The sequence below is a fragment of the Orbicella faveolata genome, unplaced genomic scaffold, assembly GCF_042242905.1.
Source record: "Orbicella faveolata isolate gen_17 unplaced genomic scaffold, um_ofav_v1 contig_26, whole genome shotgun sequence".
Taxonomy (NCBI): Eukaryota; Metazoa; Cnidaria; class Anthozoa; order Scleractinia; family Merulinidae; genus Orbicella; species Orbicella faveolata.
In genome coordinates, this window is record NW_028301554.1 from 18121565 (window position 1) to 18146380 (window position 24816).

The 24816-nt window shown below is 41.7% G+C and overlaps 3 protein-coding genes across 3 annotated transcripts in view; 2 read left to right on the forward strand and 1 right to left on the reverse strand.

Moving 5' to 3' along the window:
- LOC110040023 (ras GTPase-activating protein 1-like) overlaps nucleotides 1-24816 on the reverse strand; it is a 33175-nt gene that overhangs the window by 2502 nt on the left and 5857 nt on the right. Inside the window, exons 7-24 of the mRNA XM_089295066.1 lie at nucleotides 23312-23389; nucleotides 21939-22014; nucleotides 20973-21132; nucleotides 19576-19655; nucleotides 19322-19395; nucleotides 18644-18728; nucleotides 17802-18034; nucleotides 17117-17193; nucleotides 16291-16415; nucleotides 15813-15857; nucleotides 14088-14244; nucleotides 12417-12559; nucleotides 11586-11701; nucleotides 11226-11312; nucleotides 1949-2016; nucleotides 1398-1486; nucleotides 1220-1297; nucleotides 362-484 (exon numbers count right to left, since the gene is read on the reverse strand). Coding sequence (XP_089151192.1) covers nucleotides 362-484; nucleotides 1220-1297; nucleotides 1398-1486; nucleotides 1949-2016; nucleotides 11226-11312; nucleotides 11586-11701; nucleotides 12417-12559; nucleotides 14088-14244; nucleotides 15813-15857; nucleotides 16291-16415; nucleotides 17117-17193; nucleotides 17802-18034; nucleotides 18644-18728; nucleotides 19322-19395; nucleotides 19576-19655; nucleotides 20973-21132; nucleotides 21939-22014; nucleotides 23312-23389 — 1894 coding nt within the window. The remainder of the gene's footprint in view (nucleotides 1-361; nucleotides 485-1219; nucleotides 1298-1397; nucleotides 1487-1948; nucleotides 2017-11225; nucleotides 11313-11585; nucleotides 11702-12416; nucleotides 12560-14087; nucleotides 14245-15812; nucleotides 15858-16290; nucleotides 16416-17116; nucleotides 17194-17801; nucleotides 18035-18643; nucleotides 18729-19321; nucleotides 19396-19575; nucleotides 19656-20972; nucleotides 21133-21938; nucleotides 22015-23311; nucleotides 23390-24816) is intronic.
- Nucleotides 3275-4018, forward strand: LOC110040060 (uncharacterized). The gene has a single exon (XM_089295069.1). It carries the CDS (start codon nucleotides 3396-3398, stop codon nucleotides 3996-3998), a length of 603 nt encoding a protein of 200 aa, XP_089151195.1. The 5' UTR covers nucleotides 3275-3395; the 3' UTR covers nucleotides 3999-4018.
- On the forward strand, nucleotides 7063-9659 carry LOC149108406 (uncharacterized). Its single transcript, XM_089295067.1, has one exon. It carries the CDS (start codon nucleotides 7279-7281, stop codon nucleotides 7945-7947), a length of 669 nt encoding a protein of 222 aa, XP_089151193.1. The 5' UTR covers nucleotides 7063-7278; the 3' UTR covers nucleotides 7948-9659.

Genomic DNA, 24816 nt, shown 5'->3' on the forward strand with positions numbered 1-24816 from the left:
CTCTACAGTGAACATCGCGCAACTTTAATCACCGAAATCGGTATTTAAATCTAAGAATTTTTTTTTTCTGCTAGAAACCAAGAGACTATGATCCAACAGACTATAGTCTCTTGTAGAAACTTAAAACAGAGCGGCAAAGCTATAGGTCAGGCCTATTCCAAGATGGAATCAATAGCCGGGACTGACACGGTCTTGATTATTTGATCAAGAGCTAACCTCTCGCAAAAAATATTAATACAAAGTCAAGCTTGCAGGTCACATGAATACAGGAGTTGATCAAAAATAGAATATATATCCAAATTCTCCAAAGTACAGATATAAATGGAGTTATATATGAACACATCAGAAAGCAATTTATTACCTGTGTTTGGCTCAACTGTTGGAGTTCTGACTTGTACGCCCAACAAATGTCGTGAACAGCAGCAAGGTCACGTGATGGATCTGACGACACTTGCTCGGTGCTTGGCGGGATTTGCGTCACGTTCTGGAAAATGAAACAACGATTTGAACAAGACTGTTTGAGGGCGTGACATTAAGGGGAAAGTAAATGACATTGATTCCCTGCTGTTGCAATGTAGGAAAAGTTATACATAGACAAATCTGTTTTGTGGAAATCTCGATAATGCACGTGACTCTACGCGCAACTTTATCGGCGTGTTCAATCAATCAACCAATCTTATTTATAGAGGGTGAACACCTAATAGTTATACAACTAATAAACTTGTGACCCTCTTAAATATACAATAACTAAAAATCTATTTAAAACCTATGTACGCGAGGCAAGCAAATCCCTGGCTTTCTTTAGAAATGTCATCTCTTTGAGTTCAATGAGTAATGTCACCACCTTGAATTCAGTTTTGTGTCTTGGAAGGTGCCAAGACATCTGTATGACGCTACTCACACACAAACAAATTCAGACACTTACAGGGCTCTGGCTGATCTTTGGTGAGCCCTCGCTGTCATGACTGTATTTGACAGGCCAGTAAACCAAGCAGGGGCAAAGCTCAGTGTCTGTACAATGGAGGTCCCCGTACTATACAGTAAAGATTGTATGAATACTGGAACTACCGTGAAGAGGGGTCCACTGTATATGAAATACGTAAGGAGAAACCTCCTGCTGTTAGACTTCAGCTATTGTAAACGCCTAGAGGGATTTAGCTATCACTGACTGACCTTGATTTTCAGACACAAACGAACAACACTTAACGCTTTGACTTACCGACAACTCATCCAAAAACGCTATCATTTTTTCCTTGTTCTTTAAAATGAATGGATTAACTGGTGTCATAAATGATTCCTGTAATCAAATGACAAGAGGGCAATTCTGTTAATGACTGAAGCGAAAAAAAAAATAACACTCTAGAAACAAAATTCAGATGCTGAGAGTTGTAACGTACCTTGGCGCCAAATTCAACTAAGTTAGCCAAGTTTTGAAGACACTTTGCCACAAGTGTGAGAGTTCGAGCAGCACAAGATGACGGAGATTCTACAAGAGAGTACATGCATCCACAATCAGTGAATCACTCACTGCAACTCGTCACTTGATATCGCAATTCACGAGTTAAAAATGACCCTTATCTGACGAAATGTCCTGTTCAAGAGGAAGAAACACCATGCAATTTATCATTTGACGTAAAACTTGCAACATTTGTACGCGAGAGGTGTTTTGTTCTTCCTAACCAAAAAAAAAACAATCGAACGGCGTTTCCTCCGAATGCAAGCCCGAATAACTAAAGTCACATGGTATACCAGCCAAGTAACCTTCAAAGGGATGAAGCTGAACTACTGAGGGGAAGTCAACAATGGCAAAGAGTACAATCAGCCGAGTGAGTAGCCCAGTCCCGGAAAAAACGTAAAACAAAAGGTAACAAACAAGTTCAAAGCATCAAGGATCAATCACTTTTCAAGGATAATGACTTCTACTGCGTTATAAAAAACGCTAACTCACCTGACATCATGTTGCATATTTTTGGATTCATTATGGCGGGACAAATTAACCGCAGGAAAAGGAAACCACTGAAACATGAAAAAACGTACTTTAATTAAAACACCATTCAAAAGACCAGTCAACCTCGTTCCCAGGGTCTCTCATCTTCCCACCCTATCCTTTCTCGATCGAGGAGGGTGAGAGGATGAGACCCTGGGAACGAGGTTGTAGACTAGTGGCCACTTAAAGGAGCTCAGTCACGGTGTTTTGTCTTTTTTTTGGCCACGTACAAAATCTCCTTTAAATGGAAGGAAACCTGAAAATAATAGTTTACTAAGATAGAGAAACATCAAAGAGGTAATAGTAAACCATAAAGGAACAAGGATGGTCAAGGATGGCGAAGATTGACACGGATTGCAAACGACGAATTTGAAAATTTAGGCTAAACTTTTCAAAATGTGCCAACCGTGACTGAGCTTCTTTTAGAAACAAGAGGAAACCTGGGGCAAATCTCACCTCACAGTAGTCTGTGCGAGTGTTAACGGGGATAAAACAAAAGACGAGAAGCTATATTGTCCCCAGTAACGATCCCACAAGTGACTGCTAGATGAGACTCGCCCCAGCTTTCTTCTCGTTTCTAAAGTGGCGTTTGAGCAGTGGCTCTTTTCGTCACCTGGTCGATCAAAAATGAAATAAGTAAAAGACAAAGGCAAGCATTGTCACGTGAAAACTGGGGACTGTCTTTTTTCACATTTTAAATATTTTCCCTTTTTCTGCGACGAAGTAAAGGAAAGAGCCAATGCTCGTGGTCTATTATTTCCAGATGGGTAGCTCTGGTATTGTTGCCATTTCTGAGTTGCCCTGTGCCTCTGTTTCAAACCGAGTCTTCGTGCAAACCTTTCTTATGAAAATGAGTTTGATTTGCATGAAAATGAACCTGAACGCGGAACATAGAATTATTTTGAATAAAGTTAAGTAAAGCATCTTTCTATGAAGTTCTAAAACATTTTCTAAAACTGATATCAGTGCGGTTTTGGAGGGAAAAAACAGCTCCATGCAATCCCTTTACTCACTCTATTTCCTTATACAACATGGAAATTAAAGTTATCTTCACTTCCTGTGTAAAATAAACTTTCTTAGGGAGGTATAGATTAGTATTGGCACGAATCCAAAAAATCTGACAAAACAAAGAAACACGTCACACTGCGTTTCAGTAACTTGTCAATCTAGTAGTCTAGCAGTGATTCAAATCGGTAGCCTCGTGGTTGTGGCATGAATGCTCAATCAGTTGGCTAAGCATCGAATCCTGTTCTCACGATCACAGACGCTTGCAGTTAGATTTTGGGCGCTTCTCTCTCCACATTTCGAAGTTTCTGTGATTTTTCAGTCCGATCAACGGTGTGGAAAATAGTCTTCGGGCAACAGAAATTTGCTCAGGAGAAAAGCAATCGTTCATCACAGAGCAAACATGGCGGGAAAACAACAGTGGAGAACCCTCCAAGAACCAGTTGATTATCAACAGCAACGAGATCACTTTCCACTCCTACCAAGAGGAAACCAACATGAACAAGCAGGTAATCAACCTCCACAAGCAAGTTATCAACCACAACAAGGAAGTTACGCGCCTCAACAAGCACGTTATCTACCTCAACAAGGAGGCTACCCACACCAAGAAGCAAGCTATCCGTTTCAGCAAGGCTACCCGCCTCAACAAGCTGGTTACCCACCTTGGCAAGCAACCTACCAACCTCAAGAAGCAGGTTATGCACCACATCAATCACAGCTTTCGCCACAGCAACAAGCAGTTATACACCAGCAGCCGAGCGGTATGGAAACTACAGATAGCGTGATATTCGGCGAGTCGTCCGTCAGGACGGTTTGTCCGCATTGTCAGATGACGGTTGTCACCGACACACACACTGTACCGGGCTTCAAAGCATGGCTGTGCTTGCCTTTGTTGTGCGCCCTGTTTGGTTGTCTCGTTTGCTGCTGTTTGGACGAGTTTATGGATGTCGTCCATACTTGCCCGTTTTGCAAGAATAAAATCGCCACTTACGAGCAACCACTTTAGAAGATAACAGTGAGAAAAAACTAACTTAAGGACCGTTTTACACATTGATGAACACTTTCGATGTAACTGCCGCAGTTTCACTAACTCAGATTTAGACAGGAAGAGATATCTGCATGAGTTTTTATAGATTAACTCAGTTTGGATCTGTTTGTGATTAGTATTTCTATTTTTATTTGTGCTATTTTCAATTCGCCTACATTCAACTTGGAAGCACAGCTTCTTTGCAAGTAAGTCTTAGCTTCAGGAATTCTGTTCCTAATAAAGTATTTGATTTGATTTGAATTCATTTGATTTGATTTGACGTTACAGAGGGTATATTTTAGTAATGTTGGCATTCCTTAGTCGGATTAACAAGATAACAATTCAACATAACCAGCAGAATAACGATTGAAAGCAAAGATGATCATACACTCTAGGCACGGTTTACTGACTGTCAGTCCTTTTCATCTCCTATTAGGAATAATTCGCTACGACAACACCGTTGTAAGATTCCCCATTTTAAAGATTCCCCGTTCCCCGTTCCCCGTTCCCCGTTCCCCGTTCCCCGTTCCCCGTTCCCCGTTCCCCGTTCCCCGTTCCCCGTTCCCCGTTCCCCGTTCCCCGTTCCCCGTTCCCCGTTCCCCGTTCCCCGTTCCCCGTTCCCCGTTCCCCGTTCCCCGTTCCCCGTTCCCCGTTCCCCGTTCCCCGTTCCCCGTTCCCCGTTCCCCGTTCCCCGTTCCCCGTTCCCCGTTCCCCGTTCCCCGTTCCCCGTTCCCCGTTCCCCGTTCCCCGTTCCCCGTTCCCCGTTCCCCGTTCCCCGTTCCCCGTTCCCCGTTCCCCGTTCCCCGTTCCCCGTTCCCCGTTCCCCGTTCCCCGTTCCCCGTTCCCCGTTCCCCGTTCCCCGTTCCCCGTTCCCCGTTCCCCGTTCCCCGTTCCCCGTTCCCCGTTCCCCGTTCCCCGTTCCCCGTTCCCCGTTCCCCGTTCCCCGTTCCCCGTTCCCCGTTCCCCGTTCCCCGTTCCCCGTTCCCCGTTCCCCGTTCCCCGTTCCCCGTTCCCCGTTCCCCGTTCCCCGTTTAAAGATAGCCTGTAAGGCTGTTTGCTAAGTACCTGCCTAGATATTAGAGAGCTTATTAACCGCGCGGCCATGGGCCGAGCGCGGTTCATGGTTTACCCGTGGTATTTTAACCGCGCCGCCATGGGCCGAGCGCGGTTCATGGTTTGACCGTGGTTTTTTCGTAGTTTTGTCTGCGACCAGACCCAAGCTTCCACTCGGCCAAATTTTGAGTCACGCAACCTGTGATGTGTACTCGCCAAAAGCTGTTGAAACATTAATAAATCTCATCTCCGATACTGACTTTCGCGGGAAAAAACTAAAAACCCAGCGTTCGTCAAAAATTATATTTTTTCACCAGAAATTTAGCTCGGAACATATACATATTTATATTCCTTTGAATCGTCGATGAAATGACCTTTTCCGGATAGTTTTTCTTTCGGGGTCAACAAAAACCTCCGGTTACAAAATCACGCCGAACCCACACGTTGCAAAAAAATCTCTTCAAAACCCTGACTTCGAAGCGATATAACACTTCAGCGTTAATAGCTACCACACATCGGCAGGCGGTAAATCTATTCGTTAACAATCCAGTTTTATCGTGTTAAAATTTCAGCGAAATCGAACAAAACCAGAATTAATTCGAATTTTTTTGTGACCTCACTCCAAACTTGACCTAACAAAGGAAGCCACGGTCGCCCACAGCAACCGAAAAACACGAACATAACAAAGCCGAACGCTTCGGCCAAAAATCTCCAGAATTATCGCCTGAGAGCTTAAACTTGAATGGGAACATCTTTTTCGAACTTTTTTCAACTGATTTAGACGAAAGACTGGCCTCGGCGGGCTACAAGAAAGACCAAGAGAAAAACAGAACAAGACAGGAGAACAAGCCGATAATATTTCATCGCATGGCTTTCGGCACGAAAACGAAAATACAGCTTACTTCAGGATAAATTCAGCCTTAGAAGCCAGCAACCGGCCCCAAATTACTTTCTGTATCCTTACAAATGTCTTGATTTCCATCTCCGAAAGATTTTGCCCCAATTTTGAGCAAATAAACATTTCGTCGACGGTGACCGCCATTACGTTGGCTTGCATGCTAAATTAGCTAACTTGACAAAATTCTCCCGTGGGGGGGATATGACGAAAAGAGCTGAAAGATGGCCTATAATTGGCTAATGATGAGATCATTCCACTGTCCAAATTTGGTGAGAATCGAAAGCAACGCCAATTTTCTGTCACGTTTTCAATCTGTCGTCACTGGAGTGACCAAAATCGATACATCGGTCGGGATAGAGTTTTATTATTAAATTATATGACTTGTGTGACTACTTTACTAGCCCTTTACTCGTGGAAAACACCAATTAAATTTAATCATGACTTTTAAGAAAGAAAGCTGTTGTTAATAGTGTTATTATCGTGTCATTTATATCGTTCATGCCCATACATATCCCGAAGAAAGTTCTACAAAGATTAAGACCATTAGGTCATCGGAGATTTCTCAATGGCTACCACTGATGGTGCAATAATACAGTTTGTGTTGATCAAGTTATGTGATTTCTACAGTAAGAAAAGAATCATCAATGACTACTTTGGAATGTGCACTCCGTTCCGACGGTAGTGCTAAGCAAACAGTTAAATTTTAAAAGCGCGGTTATAACATCTAACAGATCTTCTTGTTAGCACAAAAGGTATAAGCACAGACGTTTTTGAACCACGAACGTCATCCGGAAGTGTATGTTTTTGGCGCGGTTTCACACATCACCAGTGAATTGAAGTGACCCATTTTGGTATTTACAACAGGAAGTTTGCGACGAAAACTCGATAATACACGCCAAAACGAAAAGAAAATTCGGACTTACGATTCACGTCCCACTCTCAAAAACTTAACGTCTCTGCTTAAGCTCTCTACTGTGTTTTTGTTGTTAGTGTTATAGATAACATTCACCGCGTTATTTTGGGATCGCATCTGGGCAAACAAAGACACTGCCATGATCCGCTTCAGTAACTTGTCAATCTACCCTAGCTCCTCCCTCGAGATTTAGCAGATATTCAAATTGGTAGCCTCTTTGGTGTACGTGGCATAAATTCTCGATCGGTTTCTAAACTAAACAGCGAATCCTGTTCTCAAGCTCACACCTTTTAAAACTTGCGTTATTTTTCAGTCTGTTCATCTGTCTGGAAAGTGCTCTTCGATCAACAGGGAATTTGCACAACACAAAAGGAGTCTTGCATCAGAGAGCCAACATGGCCGCCAAACAACAACCATACACAACCCTCCAAGAACAAGTTGATCATCAACAGCACCCAGACAACTTCCAACTTCAACCAAGTGGAAATCAAGGTGAACAAGCAGGTTATCAACCTCCACAAGCAAGTTACCCACCGCAGCAAGGTGGTTATCAACCTCCACAAGCAAGTTATCCACCACAACAAGGAAGTGACGCACCACAACAAGCAAGTTATCCACCACAACAAGGACCTCAACAAGGCGGTTATCCACCTCAACAAGTTGGTTATCCACCTCAACAAGTTGGTTATCCACCTCAACTACCTGGTTATCCATCTGAACAAGCAAGCTACCGACCACCAGAAGCAGGTTATTTACCACAGCAAGGTTACTCACAGCCTCCGCCTCAGCAGCAAGTTTCTAGGACACAAGTCATAAACCAGCAGCCGGGCGTCATGGAAAATACGGCTGACGCGACCTTTGGTGTTTCGTCCGTCAGGACGGTTTGTCCACATTGTCGTGTTACGGTTGCCACCACCACACACTATGTACCGGGTATCACTGCTTGCCTGTGCTGCTGTCTGTTTGGTGTTTTCGCCTGCTGCTGCTTGGACGAGATTATGGACGTTCAGCATGATTGCCCACTTTGCAAGAACAAAATCGCGGTTTACGAGCAATCGTGTTAGAAGGTAGGCTCGATTACCAGCTGCTGTTCGGGAGAGAGCGGCGCAAATCGAACCTAGTCAGAAGGTAACCATGAGGAAAACCAACTTAAGCACTTTTCTATGCGGTGACTGACGCTTTCGATATAACTACAGCAATTTTAATGAGGCGGCCAAAAGTAGACCAGAAGAGAAGTCCGCTCAAGCTTTTATAGATTAACTTTAGCCATGTTTATAGTTAGTATTGCTGTTTTAATTTGCGCTGTTCTTAATTTGCCAAGATTAATTTTAGACGCACAGCTTCATCGATATCCTCACAAGCTACAGACGGATTACGAAAATAACAATTCAAGATAACCAGCTGAATAACAAGTCAAGGCAGACACGGTCATTCACTCCACAATTTAGTTACTGTCCATCCTTTAACTTCCCACTAGCAATACTCAGTACGCGATAATTTTACAAGCTTGTAGGTAATATCACTTTACTTCTGTTTGCTTTCGGTCAAGTGAACCTTAGGTGTTAACGTACGTACCCTTTACCACATGTACCGCATAATTCTGTAGATACATAGCTACCTTGTTTTCCGCTCACTTTTCATTAAACGATTATAAGTACGTGCTGTTAGGAGTCACCTTCTGTAAATGAAGTTGCTTACTTACTCACAAGCTTACAATTTTTGTTACGGCAATCGCTAACCCCGGCTTTCTGAGGGTGCTTCTATTTTCGCTTTTATTACAGTCAACTAGATTGCATGAACGTGCGGCGAGCGGTATAAAAATCTCTCTACTGTTCGAACCCAAAGAAACCTCCCTGTGTTTGTACGCAGTTACAACACTACTTAACTCCAACAGAGCGTGCATCTTCTGAATTCGGTGCACTTTTGAGGTTCCGGCGAAAGATAATTTCCTAGAGTGGATTAAATTAGGATGATATTGGGTCCACAAAATCTAACCACAACATAGAAACACTTGCTTCTCTTCGCTGATTTTTCAAACTTCCCTAGCAACTTTCTTAGCAACTGTCTCGACTTCTACATTCGGTAACAGCCTTGCGGATATTCAAACTGGCAACTTCGCCAGTGAAGTGTGAATTCTTGATCACTTGGCTTACTACAGATACGTCACGGTTTCGCAACTTGAAATACTTATCCTAAATTTTTCAAATTCATTGTTTGTAATCCGTGTTAATGTTCTTCATCCTAAACCATACTTGTCTCTTTATGGTTTATTTTTAGATCTGTGGTGTTTTCCTATCTTAGTAAACTGCTATTTTCAGGCTTCCGCCAATGTATGCTGCGCCTTATATTTTCTTCCTTTGCAGGCTGTATCGAAAGTACCGTACTGTATCAAACCGAATAGCAAATATCGAAACTAGGAGTAGCTACCACTAAAGCTGCCCCCGCCGTTCAAAAAAAAAAAAACTAAAGGAAAATTTTTGTAAATGGGTTCATTTGAACGATTATGGTTTGCTTTGTTTCCTCATGTATGATTCTCTTGTTATCGATTTCTTTGTTTTAATCGTGTTTTTGCGCGAGACATGAAGAAATCACACGGATACGAGCGCCTTAACCATGAGGCTACTGCACCTCCACCGGGGGGAATAAAATTGGTATATGAAACCTTTATTTTAATAGTAAGCGTCATACAGTAGATGCCACCGAGAGGAATGAGCAAGACAGAGCACGAGGAAAATCACATGCCATCTGACAAGGTGCGGGGAAAGAAAAAAACAAATTATGCGGAAATTTTCGGGGGCAAAATACTTCGATCATGCGGAAAACACACTGGATTATGCGGAAATTTTAACAGTCAACAAAATTGATAACAAAGCCTTTCCAATGTACCGAACGGCAGCTAGAGGTTTCGCACCCAAGTTCGCACCCACATCGACTCCACTAGCGATCAAGTGCGTAAAACTTATCTTTCTCTTACTGAGCAAAAAAGACAACATTGTGGGCATAATGAAACACAATCACACAAAACATGTTTATTTCTCGTTCTTTAATCCATTGAAGGTGAAGGCGAACTCGAAATAGACTGTTTATAATGAGTTCAGGGGTGCGAACTCAATTGGGTTCGAAACAGGTAGCATTCGAACCGCACAACAGTGAAACGAAAAGCACTTCAAAGTCTTACCCACAGACCACAGTTTAAGCTCTTTAATAGAATAAACTTATCAAACATCATGCCCGTAAACTTTGACATATGCTTGATCTGTTTCCAGTATTTGTTAACACGTATTTCTTCATTTAACACAGGTTTTCCGTAGAATTTTACTTGAAGAATTCGTTGTTGCGTTATTGGGACATCCGCAACATAGTAACCAGGCATTACATCGAACGATGAATAACAAGTTTTCAGGCTCTTCGCCTCAACTAGGAACGCCTGGACGTTAAAAATTCGTCACGAACGAAATGGCGCGCTTTCGTCGCAGTTTTAGGGAGAAAAACTAGTACAATCAACCACTTCGAATGCTTTCCATTGCATCATCGAATATACTCCCTTCAAACGCTTCCCTTTGCATCAACGAATGTACTCAACGAACAGTCAAAGCACGAGGTCGCAGATGCAAGTCTGCCCGTCATAAATTCACCAGTCGCCCGGTCGTTTGAGAAGATTAAGTTACGAGTGCGGGCGACTAAATTTTTGTTCAAAGGAACTAATGGGCGCCCCGACGCCCAACATTGATTAAGAAATATTTTAACACAATCATTCCAGATCAAAGAAGAACAATACAGAAGGTTATCTACCATAATTTTGATGGCAACCATGCTGCTCTCTAGCTGCACCGCTCTCAACACAGTTGACCCAAACTCGCAAATGAGCGTCCCTGTACATACTGTAGTACTCAGGTTGCGCAGGGTTCGAAATGTTGGGATTTTTATTAGAAAAAACGGTTATATTCTCAAGCTTAAGAAAGGCGTCTTCGAAGGAGTATGAATAAAAATAAGCCTACCTTGCTTCAGGCGTGTTTTTCCTCGTTACCCGTGAGGTATCTAGACCGTTATGGCAATTCGTGTGGTTTTTAGCTTCACTGCTTCACTACTGCGCCGTAAAAGCGACGTGAAAAACGTAAATAAATGCTTACCTTTTGCGCGCGTGTTTAACCGAGAATGAACCGAGGAGGCGCATCAGTTTATCAGCAAATAAAAACGAAATTGGGTAAAAAACGGTCGAAGGCTATAGCTAATGTATGCTAAATGACAGCCATATGTAAAATATATACCTACCCGTGCGTATAACCAATTGTAACAACCAATGAGGGTTGTGTATAAAACCAAACAGTGACAAAAACCTCACCTGACAACACGGCTTCTAACTATTTCATTGTCCGACCATCTATCTTTCACATTTTGCTGCAAGCAGCAAAATAAATACCGCAAAGTTCTGCAACGATTTCAAATAGTTGATGAGTAACTCTGCGAATTGAAAATTAGGATATCTGCTACACTGGAAATTCTGACCACTGAAAAAAATGCAGTGGCTTAAAGTTAACAAAATAAATAGCATTAATGTTTTACTAAAGACTTTCACCCCAATCCCCCCTCGGCCACTTCACTATCAACTAGTTCCTTCTCGGCCCTTCCAACCGCGATCAGACCCTTCCAGCGGGAACCTGTTCATAGACTACCTACTTATGTTAGATGGTGTCTGCCTTACCTCGGACAGTTCTCAGGCGACTTAACAATAGCATCGACTCCCTCAAATAAGAATTCTAGCAGCTGTTTAAGGTTCACTACAGTATCGGCACCCTTCTCTAGTTTAGCTGGATTTAACTGCAAGGTAGTAATAATTGTACAGAAAGAGTTATTTAAGGCCAATTCTGAAACCAAGTTGTAGGCCATCTTACAAGTTCTAGGATACAGGGACACTTGGTTATCAGTATCTACGCCACGTTCCAGTCTTTATTTGACTGAAATGACTTATTCTGCGCTTTTCAATAGCAAGTGAAACATATTTAAAAGTGGTTCAACTAAAAACAAGGTTAATAATTAGTTGCTCGTATGTCAAGTGTGCACTCCACGGGTAAACAAGATCAAAACTTATTTAATTAACATATCTTAGCAAGGTGGTTTGAAATTTATCTTCTCAAGATGACTGGAAAGCGTAATAGGCACACTGGAAGAGCCTAACCAAGATTTAGTTGAAAAATATAATAATAATGTGAATGTATGAAGACATGACTGATCATCGCTGTTATACGTACGCAACTTAAACAGCTGTGAAATTAAAGTCTGAAAAAAATTCAGGCTTGAACGGGATTCGAACCCATGACCTCTGCGATACCGGTGCAGTGCTCTACCAACTGAGCTATCAAGCCAATTGGGAGCTGGTCACATTCTGAGTTCGTAATATACCAGTAGGTGTTTTCATATCTTTCTCCGCAGTTCAAGTATCTGATCTTTCATAAATTCACTTGCACAATGCGAATGACTTATCTTTCACAGTATTATAAAAGAAAAAAAAAGCAAAAACAGGTGATCATCATACCTCACAAGACTGCTTACATTCCAGAATTTTTGCTACGACGTCACCAATAGTTTTCTGTAGATAAGGTATCGCGACCATTTTCATATACTGGTCCATAAGTGTAGTGGTTAAAGAAGTTCCTCGAAACAACGTGGATACTTCTTCTGCAATTAAGGTACATACAAAAGCTGTGTTACAATCATAAATAGCCGTAACGTCAACACTGAGAGTTCGGCGATCGACACATAACAAAATAAACGAACGAAAAACAACAGTTTTGTTCCGTTTTGGCATTTTGAATTCGTCTTTACATCAGTACGGCGGACCTCTCTACTCTGCAGAGGCCACTTTCGTGCTGCCTTGACCGTGTAGGCTGGTAGTTCGGAGGCTGGGGAGAGGGAAGTACAGAAGCGCGCGGGAAATGTCCCCGCTTTACTCTGAAAACGCATCAAATGTTTTCCCTCCACACTACGCTGGAGGAGTTAAAGACGCAAGAATAACCGGTCATTTTGGATTTGTGTTTGAAGAAAACTCGGGCAGGGAAATCATATTATTATCGTGACGCCATCGCTTTCGAATTGAACAGAATTGCTTCAATATGTATAGCATTCGCTAAAAGAACAATCTATTTTCCACGATGTGAAGGTAGGCAGAATGCTAACAAAAGCCCCGTCCACACTACGCCGGGGGAATTTGCAAATGCAACAATTACCAGTCATTTTGGATTTGTGTTTTAGGAAAGCTCGGTCAGGGATATCACATGATTATCGTGACGCCATCGTTTTCGAAAAGCTCCGTTTTCAAAATGTTTTCCGTCCACACGAAAACAAAAAGCCGGCGTGTTCAAATTCCTCCGGTTTGAAGAGCGTTTCGGAAAGCTCCGTTTTCGTGACGGATTAGTGTGGATGGTAGGCCTAACCGTAGAAATAAAGCCGGCGTTTTCAATTTTCTCCTCTCCTTTTCGTGACGGATTAGTGTGGATGGTAGGCCTAACCGTAGAAATAAAGCTGCGTTTTCAAATTTCTCCTCTCCTTTTCGTGACGGATTAGTGTGGATGGTAGGCCTAACCGTAGAAATAAAGCCGGCGTTTTCAATTTTCTCCTCTCCTTTTCGTGACGGATTAGTGTGGATGGTAGGCCTAACCGTAGAAATAAAGCCGCGTTTTCAAATTTCTCCGGCGTAGTGTGGACGGGGCCTAAATAAATGAATGAGTATTGGCATTTTCAGACGACTTTAAGACGAAATCCGATAGAAAATCGAACAATTTCAGGTTTTAGTGGACAAAAATCTGGCACCAGAATAATTTTAAGCATTTTACAGTCATTTTTACATTTTCTTAAAGGTAAATACATAAATAATTGTCTCAAATAACACCGAAAACAATTTCCCATGGAAACGAGAGAAAATGAATTTCAAAGCTCAGAGAACTTGTGCAAACACAGCCAAAATTTCATCATCAGTTTCATTTCACCAGTACTTTCGAGTGTTTCATACGAAGTTCAACATTCGTTTTCGACGTTTGGTGTTGCTAGAAATGATTTTTTTTTTTGAAAAGATATTTAAAACAGTCGTACAGAAGTTTGTAATACGATGTAAATAATCTTGGTACTATGTTTTTCTCCACTCGTTACTCGAACTTCTGGTGGATTCCGTCTTAAAATCTTAACATATTAATCACCAACTTTACCTTACCTTGCTTCTCTATTTCTAATGAGTTCATAGTTTTTAACAGGAAAATTTCTTCTTTCTCATGACGAAAGATTTTTAGTAAAGTCGATGCCAGTGTGACTCGATCCTTACACACTTGACCAAGACTCTTTACAGCTTGAAAATCTCTGTCCAGAAGAATCTACCAGAAATCGTACAACAATAACAGTTATAGGCGGTTCCCAGTGAACATAATTTCAAATTACAGTCGAACCTCTCCACAACCGCCACCTTGGGGACAGAGGAAAGTGGCCGTTGTCGAGAGGTGACCGTTATGGGGAAGGGGGTGCAACATTTTTATCTAAATAAAATGCTTATAGCAGCATGTAAACACGTAACACAATGAAAATAAAGTCGATAAAACAGAGACCAATGACGCGTGGTATGAATTAATAAGAAATGCAGTTTTGCATACATTGTTCGTCAGTCGTTGATTCACTGGCCGTTGTTGAGAGGTTGTTTGGCAGTTGGACGGGTTTTAGTGGCTGTTGCCGTTTCGGAGAGGTGGCCGTTGTAGAGAGGTTAAAATAAGAGTGAATGTATGGATTCTCCGCCGAGACCAAAACAAGTGGCCGTTGAAGAGAGATGGCCGCTAGTGCAGGTTCGACTGTGTTACCTTCTACTTACAGCCTGCCAATGTTTGTTTACAGGATGGTCAGACCATACCTCTCTTAAGGTCATGCCCCAGTATTGCATTGCGCATCCCTACTGCGCATAATTTCACGCGTGATTAGCGCGCGCGCATTAAAAAATGGCGGCTTTTTGTTTACAGCTGGATCTCGCCATAAAAGTAAATCGTCATTTTCTCAAAAACGAGTACGGTGACCTATCATTTTTTTCTGTTGTTTTGAATTGAGTAATAAATTTCTCTGTGTAAAATAAATATGGACCAATTCTCAGTGTAGAACAAAAAGTAATCGTCGGAAACGTGAATTTAGCAAGTAATCATGACTGCAATCATGGTACTATTATAATGATTTATATGGGTATAAACAAGGTGCTGTTGCTCTTAAACGAACATGGGGACCCCTCATTTTTATTTCAAAATTTAAGTTCCTATAATATAAACAATCAATAGGCAAAGTTTCACAAAAATCTCAGTGCAGGTTCTATTTCAATGGAATGATCTTAAGCCCCGGCCAAACGATCGCAACACGTCAACGCAACATATCGCAACATTGTTGGGCGCAACATGTTGCGTGCGTTTGGCCACCGTGTTGCGATGTGTTGCGACATGTTGCGACATGTTGGGTGTTGTTGGCTCAAATTTGACCATTTTCAAACTTGAGCCAACAACACCCAACATGTCGCAACACATCGCAACACGGTGGCCAAACGCACGCAACATGTTGCGCCCAACAATGTTGCGATATGTTGCGTTGACGTGTTGCGATCGTTTGGCCGGGGCTTTATACGCGGCTAAATATCGCTTCTCGTTGATATGCAATTTTGTTCATTTCCCCCGACGTTTAAAGCAAGCCCCTAAAATTCCTTGTCCTCCCCAAAATGTCTGTTCCTGACTTAATTACCCTTTGGTTTCGTTCAAATTCACCTGACTTTTCCGTCACATGTTGCCAGGTAGTATATAGATGTTGTTGTTGTTGTTGTTGCTGTTGCTGTTGTTGTTGTTGTTGTTGTCGCTATTGTCGCACAAACACACAACAACCTCTCAGCAGTCTCTCTAGATTGGTTCAGTTAAAGCACACGTACCTCTTTTAGTGAATTATATTCTTCAACAGGCATAATGATTTCATGCTGCAAAACAGAATAATAGTTCGCTCCGTCAATCGAAATTCAGATGCTACATAACTGCCTAAAACGTCGTTTTTCAATACAGCTTCCACAAAGGAATAAGTAGTTTAGACAATATCTGAACATTCCGGAGAAACTGTTATTTGCATTTGAGTGTTCTAAAACCAAAACCCGAGTAACCACTCTGACCAATCACAAATGACACAGACAAACAATGAACCAATCAAAACTCAAGGCCGTGTAGCCGACGCAAAGAGCGGGAAAACGTGTTCGAGCGAGACACCATTGGTTCTGGTTAAATACTGATTGCATGAAAAAGTGGCGCGAGTTGTTTTAGCCAATCGTTTAGCGTGGTAATGAAAAACCAAAGCAAATGGGAATTACTTTCAAAATTCTAGTGAAAATCGCTTAAGGTATTGCTGTCAGTTTGTCTTACCGTGAATTTACTCCTGACGCGAATGCTACCGACCTCCATTTTGGAGTGAGAGGGAGGGAGGATTGGGTACCATTCATCTAAAACGTTTCCTTTTGGTAAACGGTTCAATGGAACCATCGCACTTCCTGTTGAAGACAAGATAAAGCAACAGTTCGATTGTGAGGCAGTTATCAGTTACTTACCGTCACTTATAAGATTTAACCAGATTTAGTTTTCAAGGGCTATAGCCAACGTCAAAGCAAGCAAATCAACCGTTTCCAAGTCAAGCCCAACGTCAAAAGGTTCAAGATTACACCTTTTTGCTTTGTCTACTTTACATTGAATACTTTGCTCAAACAAGAAACACAAGTTTGTTTATATAAGTTATACGTGAGTCCTTAGCACAGAATAGCTTCAATATGCATACTGAGCATTCACTCGTAGAACAAGCTTTTTCCCACGATGTGAAGGTAGGCAGAATGCAAACTAAAGCCCCGTCCACACTAAGCGGGAGGAATTTGCAAATGCAACAATAACCGGTCACTTTGGATTTGTGTTTGAGGATGATGATCATCGTGACGCCATCGTTTTCGAAAAGCTCCGTTTTCAAAATGTTTTCCGTCCACACGCAATCGAAAAGCCGACGTTTTCAAATTCCTTCGTTTCGAAGAGCGTTTTAGAGAAGCCCCGTTTTCGTGACGGATTAGTGTGGATGGTTGGCCAAATTGTAGAAATACAGCTACGTTTTCACATTCCTCCAGCATAGTGTGAACGCTGCCTAAAGGGCATAAGTGAAAAAATGTCAAACTGCTTGATAGATTACACATTGTGTATGACCCACACATACCAACTAGAACATCTTTGGAGCGTTTGTTGCGATTGTAAAGATCAACTGAGTAATACGATACATCGGAGGGTAGGTCACTACAAGAAAAACACAAATTACTACACGGTAGTATTGCTTATTACACGGTAACATTGCTTATTACACGGTAGTATTGCTGTATATCTTAACGTTACATAACACCCCTGGTACTTGAACGCGTTGAAAGCAAATATAGGCAATAGCCCAGTTAGCGGTACTTATCATGCAAAAACGGTTAATAACCTGAGGCAATTAAGGTTAACATTGCATGGTAGATCCGTAAGTTCTGTATCCAGCGGAAAAAAAAACAAAAACCCCACACATAAAAAAACAGGCAACGAAAACAGCTGTAGAAACAGTTAATGGCGGAAAGCTTATTTCAAATTCAAAACAAAAGAAAATTACGCAATAAGACTTCGACAACCTGACATATTAATGAGGTTATTACGCAATACCCACTATGGACTCCACAGCCAAGGTCGTTCAGTTCACAAATGGTTACACATGTTACCATTTGGCTATAAATCCTGTACTCCGATTAGAATGAATCAAGACTAATGGAATCTAGTTCTTTTTTCAAGCAGAGTAACAAACGCGAGGTGAGTGGAAAGGTGACTCATTTTCAATACCGAAATTTCTTTTCAGAACTCCACTAGTCGCCGCTTACTTGAATTTAAACTCCTCGTTCCATATCGGCGAGTGTCCTTCCTGTGTCTTTGTCCTGCACGTTTTGACTTCGTTCAAAGAGATCATACAGTAAGGATGTGAAACTTTATTGGAACTCAGCTTGTGCGCCTCAACAATGATCACTTCCAGACTCCTGAGCTGTTTAACATCGCGCTCGCCGAGGTTCGTGTTCACTGGTTTACCGCAAAACTTTTTGATGGCCTCCATCCATTCCTGAAATACAGAAAAAAAAATGTCATAACGTTATGAGCAAGGAAGATTGATTTTCTAGCACGAGAAATGTAATCTGATCGATAAGAAAAACAGGCTAGCATAAATTGGTTTGTTCCCGGGTACAGCAAGCACATTGAAAAATTCCTTCGATCCAAGAACTTTAGCAAAGTGTTTAAGCTGATTGCATTATCAACAGCGCGGAAAAAATATGGCAAGCCAGTTCCAGAGACTACCTTTTTGCCTCACGTTCTCATTTTCAACTTCTTCGGTCACATGGAAATTCGCCTCTTAAGAAACAAGAAGAAATCTGGAGCGAGTTTCATCTCGCAGTCACTTCTGGGACCATTACTAGGGAGAACCCAGAAGATTAGAAGCCATATTGTTTCCTACGAGTAACATGTGGCTAAATATATTATAGGCAAAATTAGACTCAAACCAATGCAGCCAGCGGCCTGCCCCTCGACGGTACGTGACCTGTGGGGCGGCCCTCAGTGGATTCGCAGGGCCCTCGGTCCCACAAGCAACCGCCAGATGACTGAGATTCGCTCCAGATTTCATCTCATATTAAAGGTATCATGTGCAATGGCGAAACATTAACAAACTCCTCACGTTTGCAAGATCCTGTGTGTCGGCACAAAGGTAGAACATCCGGGACTCGTTGAATGCCCGCACCACCACTTGAAAACAGTTTGGCCTTGAAAAGAAGAAAAAAAGAAGAAGAGAAAGAGAGGAAATAATTACGAAATCAATAAAACCTTATTCGCAAAATATTGTTGACTTAATATTTATCGTATAGAATGCAGACGATCGGCAAATGTGGTCGATGTGGCTCAATCGAATGAATGACGGAAAATGATCGAAAAATCTAACTATTCCTTGCGTAGCGTTTGATTACAGATTACAACACACCATAAGACAATACTGACACCAGATTATTATATGGCAAGGTAGTCTCTTGAGGCAAATCTGAACATTCTGATTGGTTCTTTCTTGGTCATGATTTTGCGACACAAACTCAATTTCCATGAAAGCGGTCATGAGCCCTATGTTTTTTTTGTTTTCTGCCATATAATAAACTACTTACTAACCTAGCTTGCTCAAGCCGCACTGGGGAATATTGGCCCTCGGTCTGTTTTGTACGGGCCTCGCTGCGCCACGACCTCGGGCCAATATTCCCAAATGCGGCCCTCGCACTCGAGGGCCGCATTGTTATTACTACAAACCATAAGACCACAGTACCATTAGAAGCAAGTAATTTTGTTGAGTTGAGTATTAGCTATATTTTACCTGCCGAAAAAACTTTGGTGGACTTCGTAAACCATAGAGAAGCTAAGATCCATCATACCTTTTGGTTTAGTTCTCTATGGAAAAGAAAAAGAGAGTTAGAGGGAGGCTAGCTAAGGAATGATGAAATGTGACGTCTGTCAAACATCTTGCTAAGCAACTGAACGTGACGTCATCCCACAGCTTCAGACAATCGCGATTGTCCTGTGGCTCGCCATCACGCAAAGAAGTTAATAAAAAAATAATTTGTACCTAACCTTTTCATTTTCGAAGAAGTATAAATGTTGCTCAAACCCATCTAAAACGAAGAACATTCTTTTCCACTTGTTGCGGTGTCCTGTTAAGGGAGAAAGACAACGCAACGTGAAACCACAAAAAAGAACAACCACTGGACTTATCACTTTTATCAAAAGCAACGTAAAACAATATAATTATGAGAACAGAGCGGTTTTCATTTGAGAGTCGAAAAGTAATTGGTTTTGCGTCACTACGGCCTAGGGCAAACGTCGAATCCAAGTCGCGTCGAATAAATTAAAAATAGGTACGACAAAGAGTCGACTTAATTCCAGCGTGGTAGCAAACGTCGAACCTGCGTCGATCCTATTTCACAAGTTGCACTTCATTAAAACACAGGAATAAGCACGTGTCCCTGTGCTGTTCACTCGATGCGCGACTAGTTACCGCTACGACTTGCTAGCGAAATGCCGATACTCTTCTCTTCAGACAACGGTAGATCCGGCGCGGCTCTCTTTAAGTCCCTGTCACAAGCCTCGCAGTATGCAACGCTTTTCCCGGCTCTCTATCCCTCAACGTCCTCGTTTTCTTCAAACATTGAGCATTTATTGCAAGTAGGCCATTCGCATCTCAAGCATTCATATTTAGTGTTAATGAAACAGGAACAACACATTTCCATCACGCTGTGCGATGTCAGCAATGACTTTCGGCATTCTCTTCCTTCGTTCTCGTCCCCAGAGGCCGCGCTCATTTTGGTCAGCACCAAAAGGAGCGCGGCCTCTGGGGGCGAGAATACATTCCCGGTCGCGAAATTGTCTTTGCACAGCGCATGTTCGTCAGGGGGGGGGGGGGGGAAATAGCGTTTGGCTGATGGAGGAGTATGTATTTTTGTGACGATTGCCCGGTCCATCACATTTGAATCAATTACTTTGTAATTTGCATGATTTATGAACTGAGTTCAGCGCGTGTTTAGAGAGGCGTTTGCTGAAACGCCGAACCACTGTCGCATTATCCGACTTGGTAAGTCGAACCTATGCTAGAGTCGAACCAATTAATTTGAGTCGAATTTAATTGCAACAAACGTCGCACCATTCATGCGCCTATTTCAAAATTAATAGGTTCGACGAATTAAATTCGACTAAGATTCGACGTTTGCCCTAGGCCTAAGCCATACGATAGGCCTAAAAAACTCGCGCCACTTTTTCATCCAATAGAAGTAAAACCAAAACCAATCGTGACTCGCTCGCCCTCGTTTTCCCGCGCTTTGCGTCAGCTACATGTAATTAGTTCGAGTTTTGATTGGTTCACTGGACTGTCTGTGTCCTTTGTGATTGGCTAGCGTGATTACTTCAGTTCTGGGTTTACGACACTTAATTGAAAACCGCCCTAACTAAACGATCGACAAGAACGCCTAAGTCACCTTTCTTTACTAAATATCCTCTCTTGAATGCCGGTTGACTTCTATTTAGAATAGCAGGCCCTGGGGCTCTAGATCGGTTGAACATAAATGATGAGCCATTTTGTTGGTCCAGTTTCCTGCTCGGTGTCATTGGCCTGTGAGGAAGGTCCCAATCCTGAGCCTGGAACACAATAGAGAAAAAAACAGAACTTTCTTTTTCCGTCTTACAAAACACAGGATACCAGAAACTGACTGTTTTCGCAACTTAAATAAAGTCCAAAAGCCGAGGATACAGTTTGCGACTGGAAGCACGCGTATGAATCCACAAACGTTTCCTCCTGCTTTAACAGACAGTTGTGTAACCTCGTTCCCCAGGCTTAAAGGAGCTACGTCACGGTTTGCTCATCTTAAAAAGTTAAGCCTAAATTTTTCAAGTTCGTCATTTGTAATCCGTGTCAATCTTCTTCATCGTTAACCATCCTTGTTCTTTATGGCTTATTATCATCTCTTTGGTGTGTTTCTATCTTAGTAAACTATTATTTTCAAATTTCCTTCAATTTAAAGGTAACTTTTGTACGCGGTCAAAATAACTGGAAATACCGTGACTGAGCTCCTTTAAGAAAAGGAATTGGAACAAACTTTCGATCAATCCTTCAGTACGTGTGGTATAAATGATTTACAGCAAGACTGGTAGCAATAAGGAGCAAAAGAAATCCTGAATTTGGAAATGGCAGCCGAGACGTCACGATATCGGTTAACAAAGGTTCGTCATCTGTTGAATATCGTCTGGACCGCCAGCTAAAATTGAATCTCTATCAGTTGTTTAGAAAGTCTGTTGAAGATTCAAGGAAACAGATGCCAGTGCTTTTTCTCTTGCACCAAAGCACCAAATCTGCCAAAGTTCAAAACAAACACAGAACCTGGAACATTTTACATTTTGGTTTTTCATAAAGATTGAACTATAAGAATCAAAGAGAGCTGGCTCACCCTCGATACTGGTTCTCTCAGAGAAAGGCCCTCGACAATGTGTTCGTGTTTATACCTTGCTACAACGGCATCCACACTAAAACAACAACAAAAAAATTAAGTTCTGCTACAAAAATACAATAAAAAATGAGGGTCTTGCTCTTGCTTGCGTGATAAAGATGACCTTTGTAGTAACTATACGACCCGCGAGGTTTTCACTCAGCAGGGAGGCTAGAATCAGTAATGGAGAACAATTCTTGCAAGAAAATGATAGTGAATTTTAGTAAAATAGTCCACTGACTAGGATCTTAAAATCATAAGCTACAGTGCAACCTCCAGTTGCGACCACCTCTCGTGAGCGACCACTTCTCCTCAGCGACCAGTTTTCCTAAATACCAAAAGTTTCCAAGTCAAATCACTATATTTGGAACCTCTTGTAAGCGACTACCTCTCGTAAGCGACCGCGACCACTTTTAGAGCTGAAAGTTTGAAATTTTCTTTTGTTTTTAACCTCCCGTAAGCGACCAATTGACAGATAATAATGCGAAAATTGGATAATAAGGTGTTGTAACATTATTGCATTCCTGGGTAGTACCGGATTTTTTTCTCGAAATTGATTTTTCACATGAATAAAACATTGAAAATTCAAAGATAAAATGCACATACACTGTACTCTATCAGTCGTACAAGAGACGACCTAAATGTCTTAAAATTACCATATGCTAATGAGGCAACATTTTGACCCAATATGCAGTTCTAAGCTCTGGTAAGCGACCACCTCCCGTGAGCGACCACATAGGCATGACATTTTGGGTGGTCGCTTACGGGAGGTTCGACTGTATTTTTATTGAAACGAAATCAAGATTATGCATGCACACATCTGAAGACGTCAGCTTCACAAAATTCGAATAAGTGTCTGTGGGGAGGATTTAGAAAAAGTTCTGAACGACTAGCAGATTTATACTAAAACAATTAGATTATTCAGTCGCTATCGATTTCTATACGTGATAGTTGACGAGGGGACGAAGTGATAGAAATCTCCAGCTCGTGATCTGATTGTTAGGTAGGATTTTCAACTTGTCTTCACAATGTTGTGAATGTGCACAGCAAAGTTAAAGGATGTGTAATATAAAATAAGGAAGAGGTTTGACAAACATTGGCCCTCAAGCGACATCTGCCCTGCACGCGTCACATGTGTTGCAAGATTTGACAACGGGTCCTCGAAAGGAATTCCACACCGACAACGCTTGACAGTGTTAAGACGACAAGTTTAGTTAGGAAGAGCATATTTTTAAGGCATAAACAAATATGCTGCGAAAAGTAAGATAGTATCAGGAAAAACAATCACAAAAGCTAATAAAGTTGATCAGTAAAGAGCATTAATGCAATCTTACCTGTCAAACATTCTGCCGCCCATAGAATACTGCATTCCTTGTTTTCTGATAAGAAAGCGCGTGATACCCTCAGGAGCTCTGCGAATGTAATACAAGTTTTTTTCGAGTTCAAATAGAAAAGCCTCACTGCTTAATAAATTCAAGAAAAGGTAATACAACGTTTATGAAATCAGCGGCGTAGACAGCAATCTGCAATGAAGCCTTTTAATACCCCCTAAAACACAGTGTCAACATGCTCATGAACAAGAACAGTGGCTTCGTTTAAGCGCTAAGATTCTCTCAGTTTTCTGGCAACAACGCAGGCAGTGAACGAGATATTTGGGAATATTTAGGTGCGAGCTTTGTCTTCGTCAAGTCAAAAGTGTCAAATAACCCACACACGCTTTCGGCAACGTATTCACAAGGGCGCAGTCTCAGTTAAGTTTCAGCTGGGACACACTGGCAAGGCAGGAAACACCATATAGACTGGCTTCACTGTAAAAAAAAACATCCTGGAAAACGCCCACTTTGTCCCTCTTTAAAGAAACAACAGACAGATCTAGCCGGAAAACCCGGAAGGCGTCTAGTATTTTTTAAAGGTCTTATTCAGTAATGAGCAGAGTTTCATAACTTAGAACTGCCATTGTGCAGCTGCAGTTGCGGCGTCTAATTGAAAATAGACATGTGCATTGACGGTTCACGTGCGGAGGTTCTGTAGTTCGATGGCTTTTCTTTCTACTCAGAACACTGCATAACCATTGTGGTGTTCTGAACGTTTGGTAAGGATGACTTCAGGTTCTCAGACGCTAATCACTTGGTGAACTCTGTTTATCGTTTTAAACCGTTTTCCGAAAAATAGCGGAGAAATCAAGGGCCATTGATAAAAATGATAATTTAATCAATTTAGCTTTTTTTTTTTTTTTGGAAAACAAACTATTTTCCTGTGTGGGCCTACGCCTGAAGAAAAGCTAAAAATGACATTGAAAAAATACCAACCCACGCGATCTAACTTTAAGAATAAGTTGTAAACATGAGAAAGTTTTTTATACTTTCACGACTAAAGAAGTTGTGCGCTTTAACACTCTTTGACATCATTGTAAATTATACACTAGATTTCATTTTTTCAGGCTCTTCTTTGTATGTATGAGCTACCAATTTTGAAAAGCATGAATTAAAAACAATTAAAACCAAAAATAAGGCCCGTTTCCCGGTTGGAGAATTCGAATTGATGATTATGGAAACTACAAAGACTACAGAGTCCACTACATACATACAGTGGCACCTCGATTTAACGAACCTCTATGTAACAATGTCCTCGGTCTAACGAACGATATTCCTCGCCCCAGCAATAGTAAAATATATGGAAAAGAACCTCGATATAACGAAACCTCGTTCAAGTGAACATATTTTGCCAGTCCCTTGGCCCATCGTTATATCGAGGTTCCACTAGACAAACATAACATTATTTTAAACTCGAATTTAAGAATAGCTAGAACTCTCGGACGCCGTCATCTGGTGCCCGTAAT

Excerpts from the sequence above, each read along its gene's own strand:
- LOC110040060 (XM_089295069.1), top strand. The coding sequence starts at position 3,396 with ATGGCGGGAAAACAACAGTGGAGAACCCTCCAAGAACCAGTTGATTAT.
- LOC149108406 (XM_089295067.1), top strand. The coding sequence starts at position 7,279 with ATGGCCGCCAAACAACAACCATACACAACCCTCCAAGAACAAGTTGAT.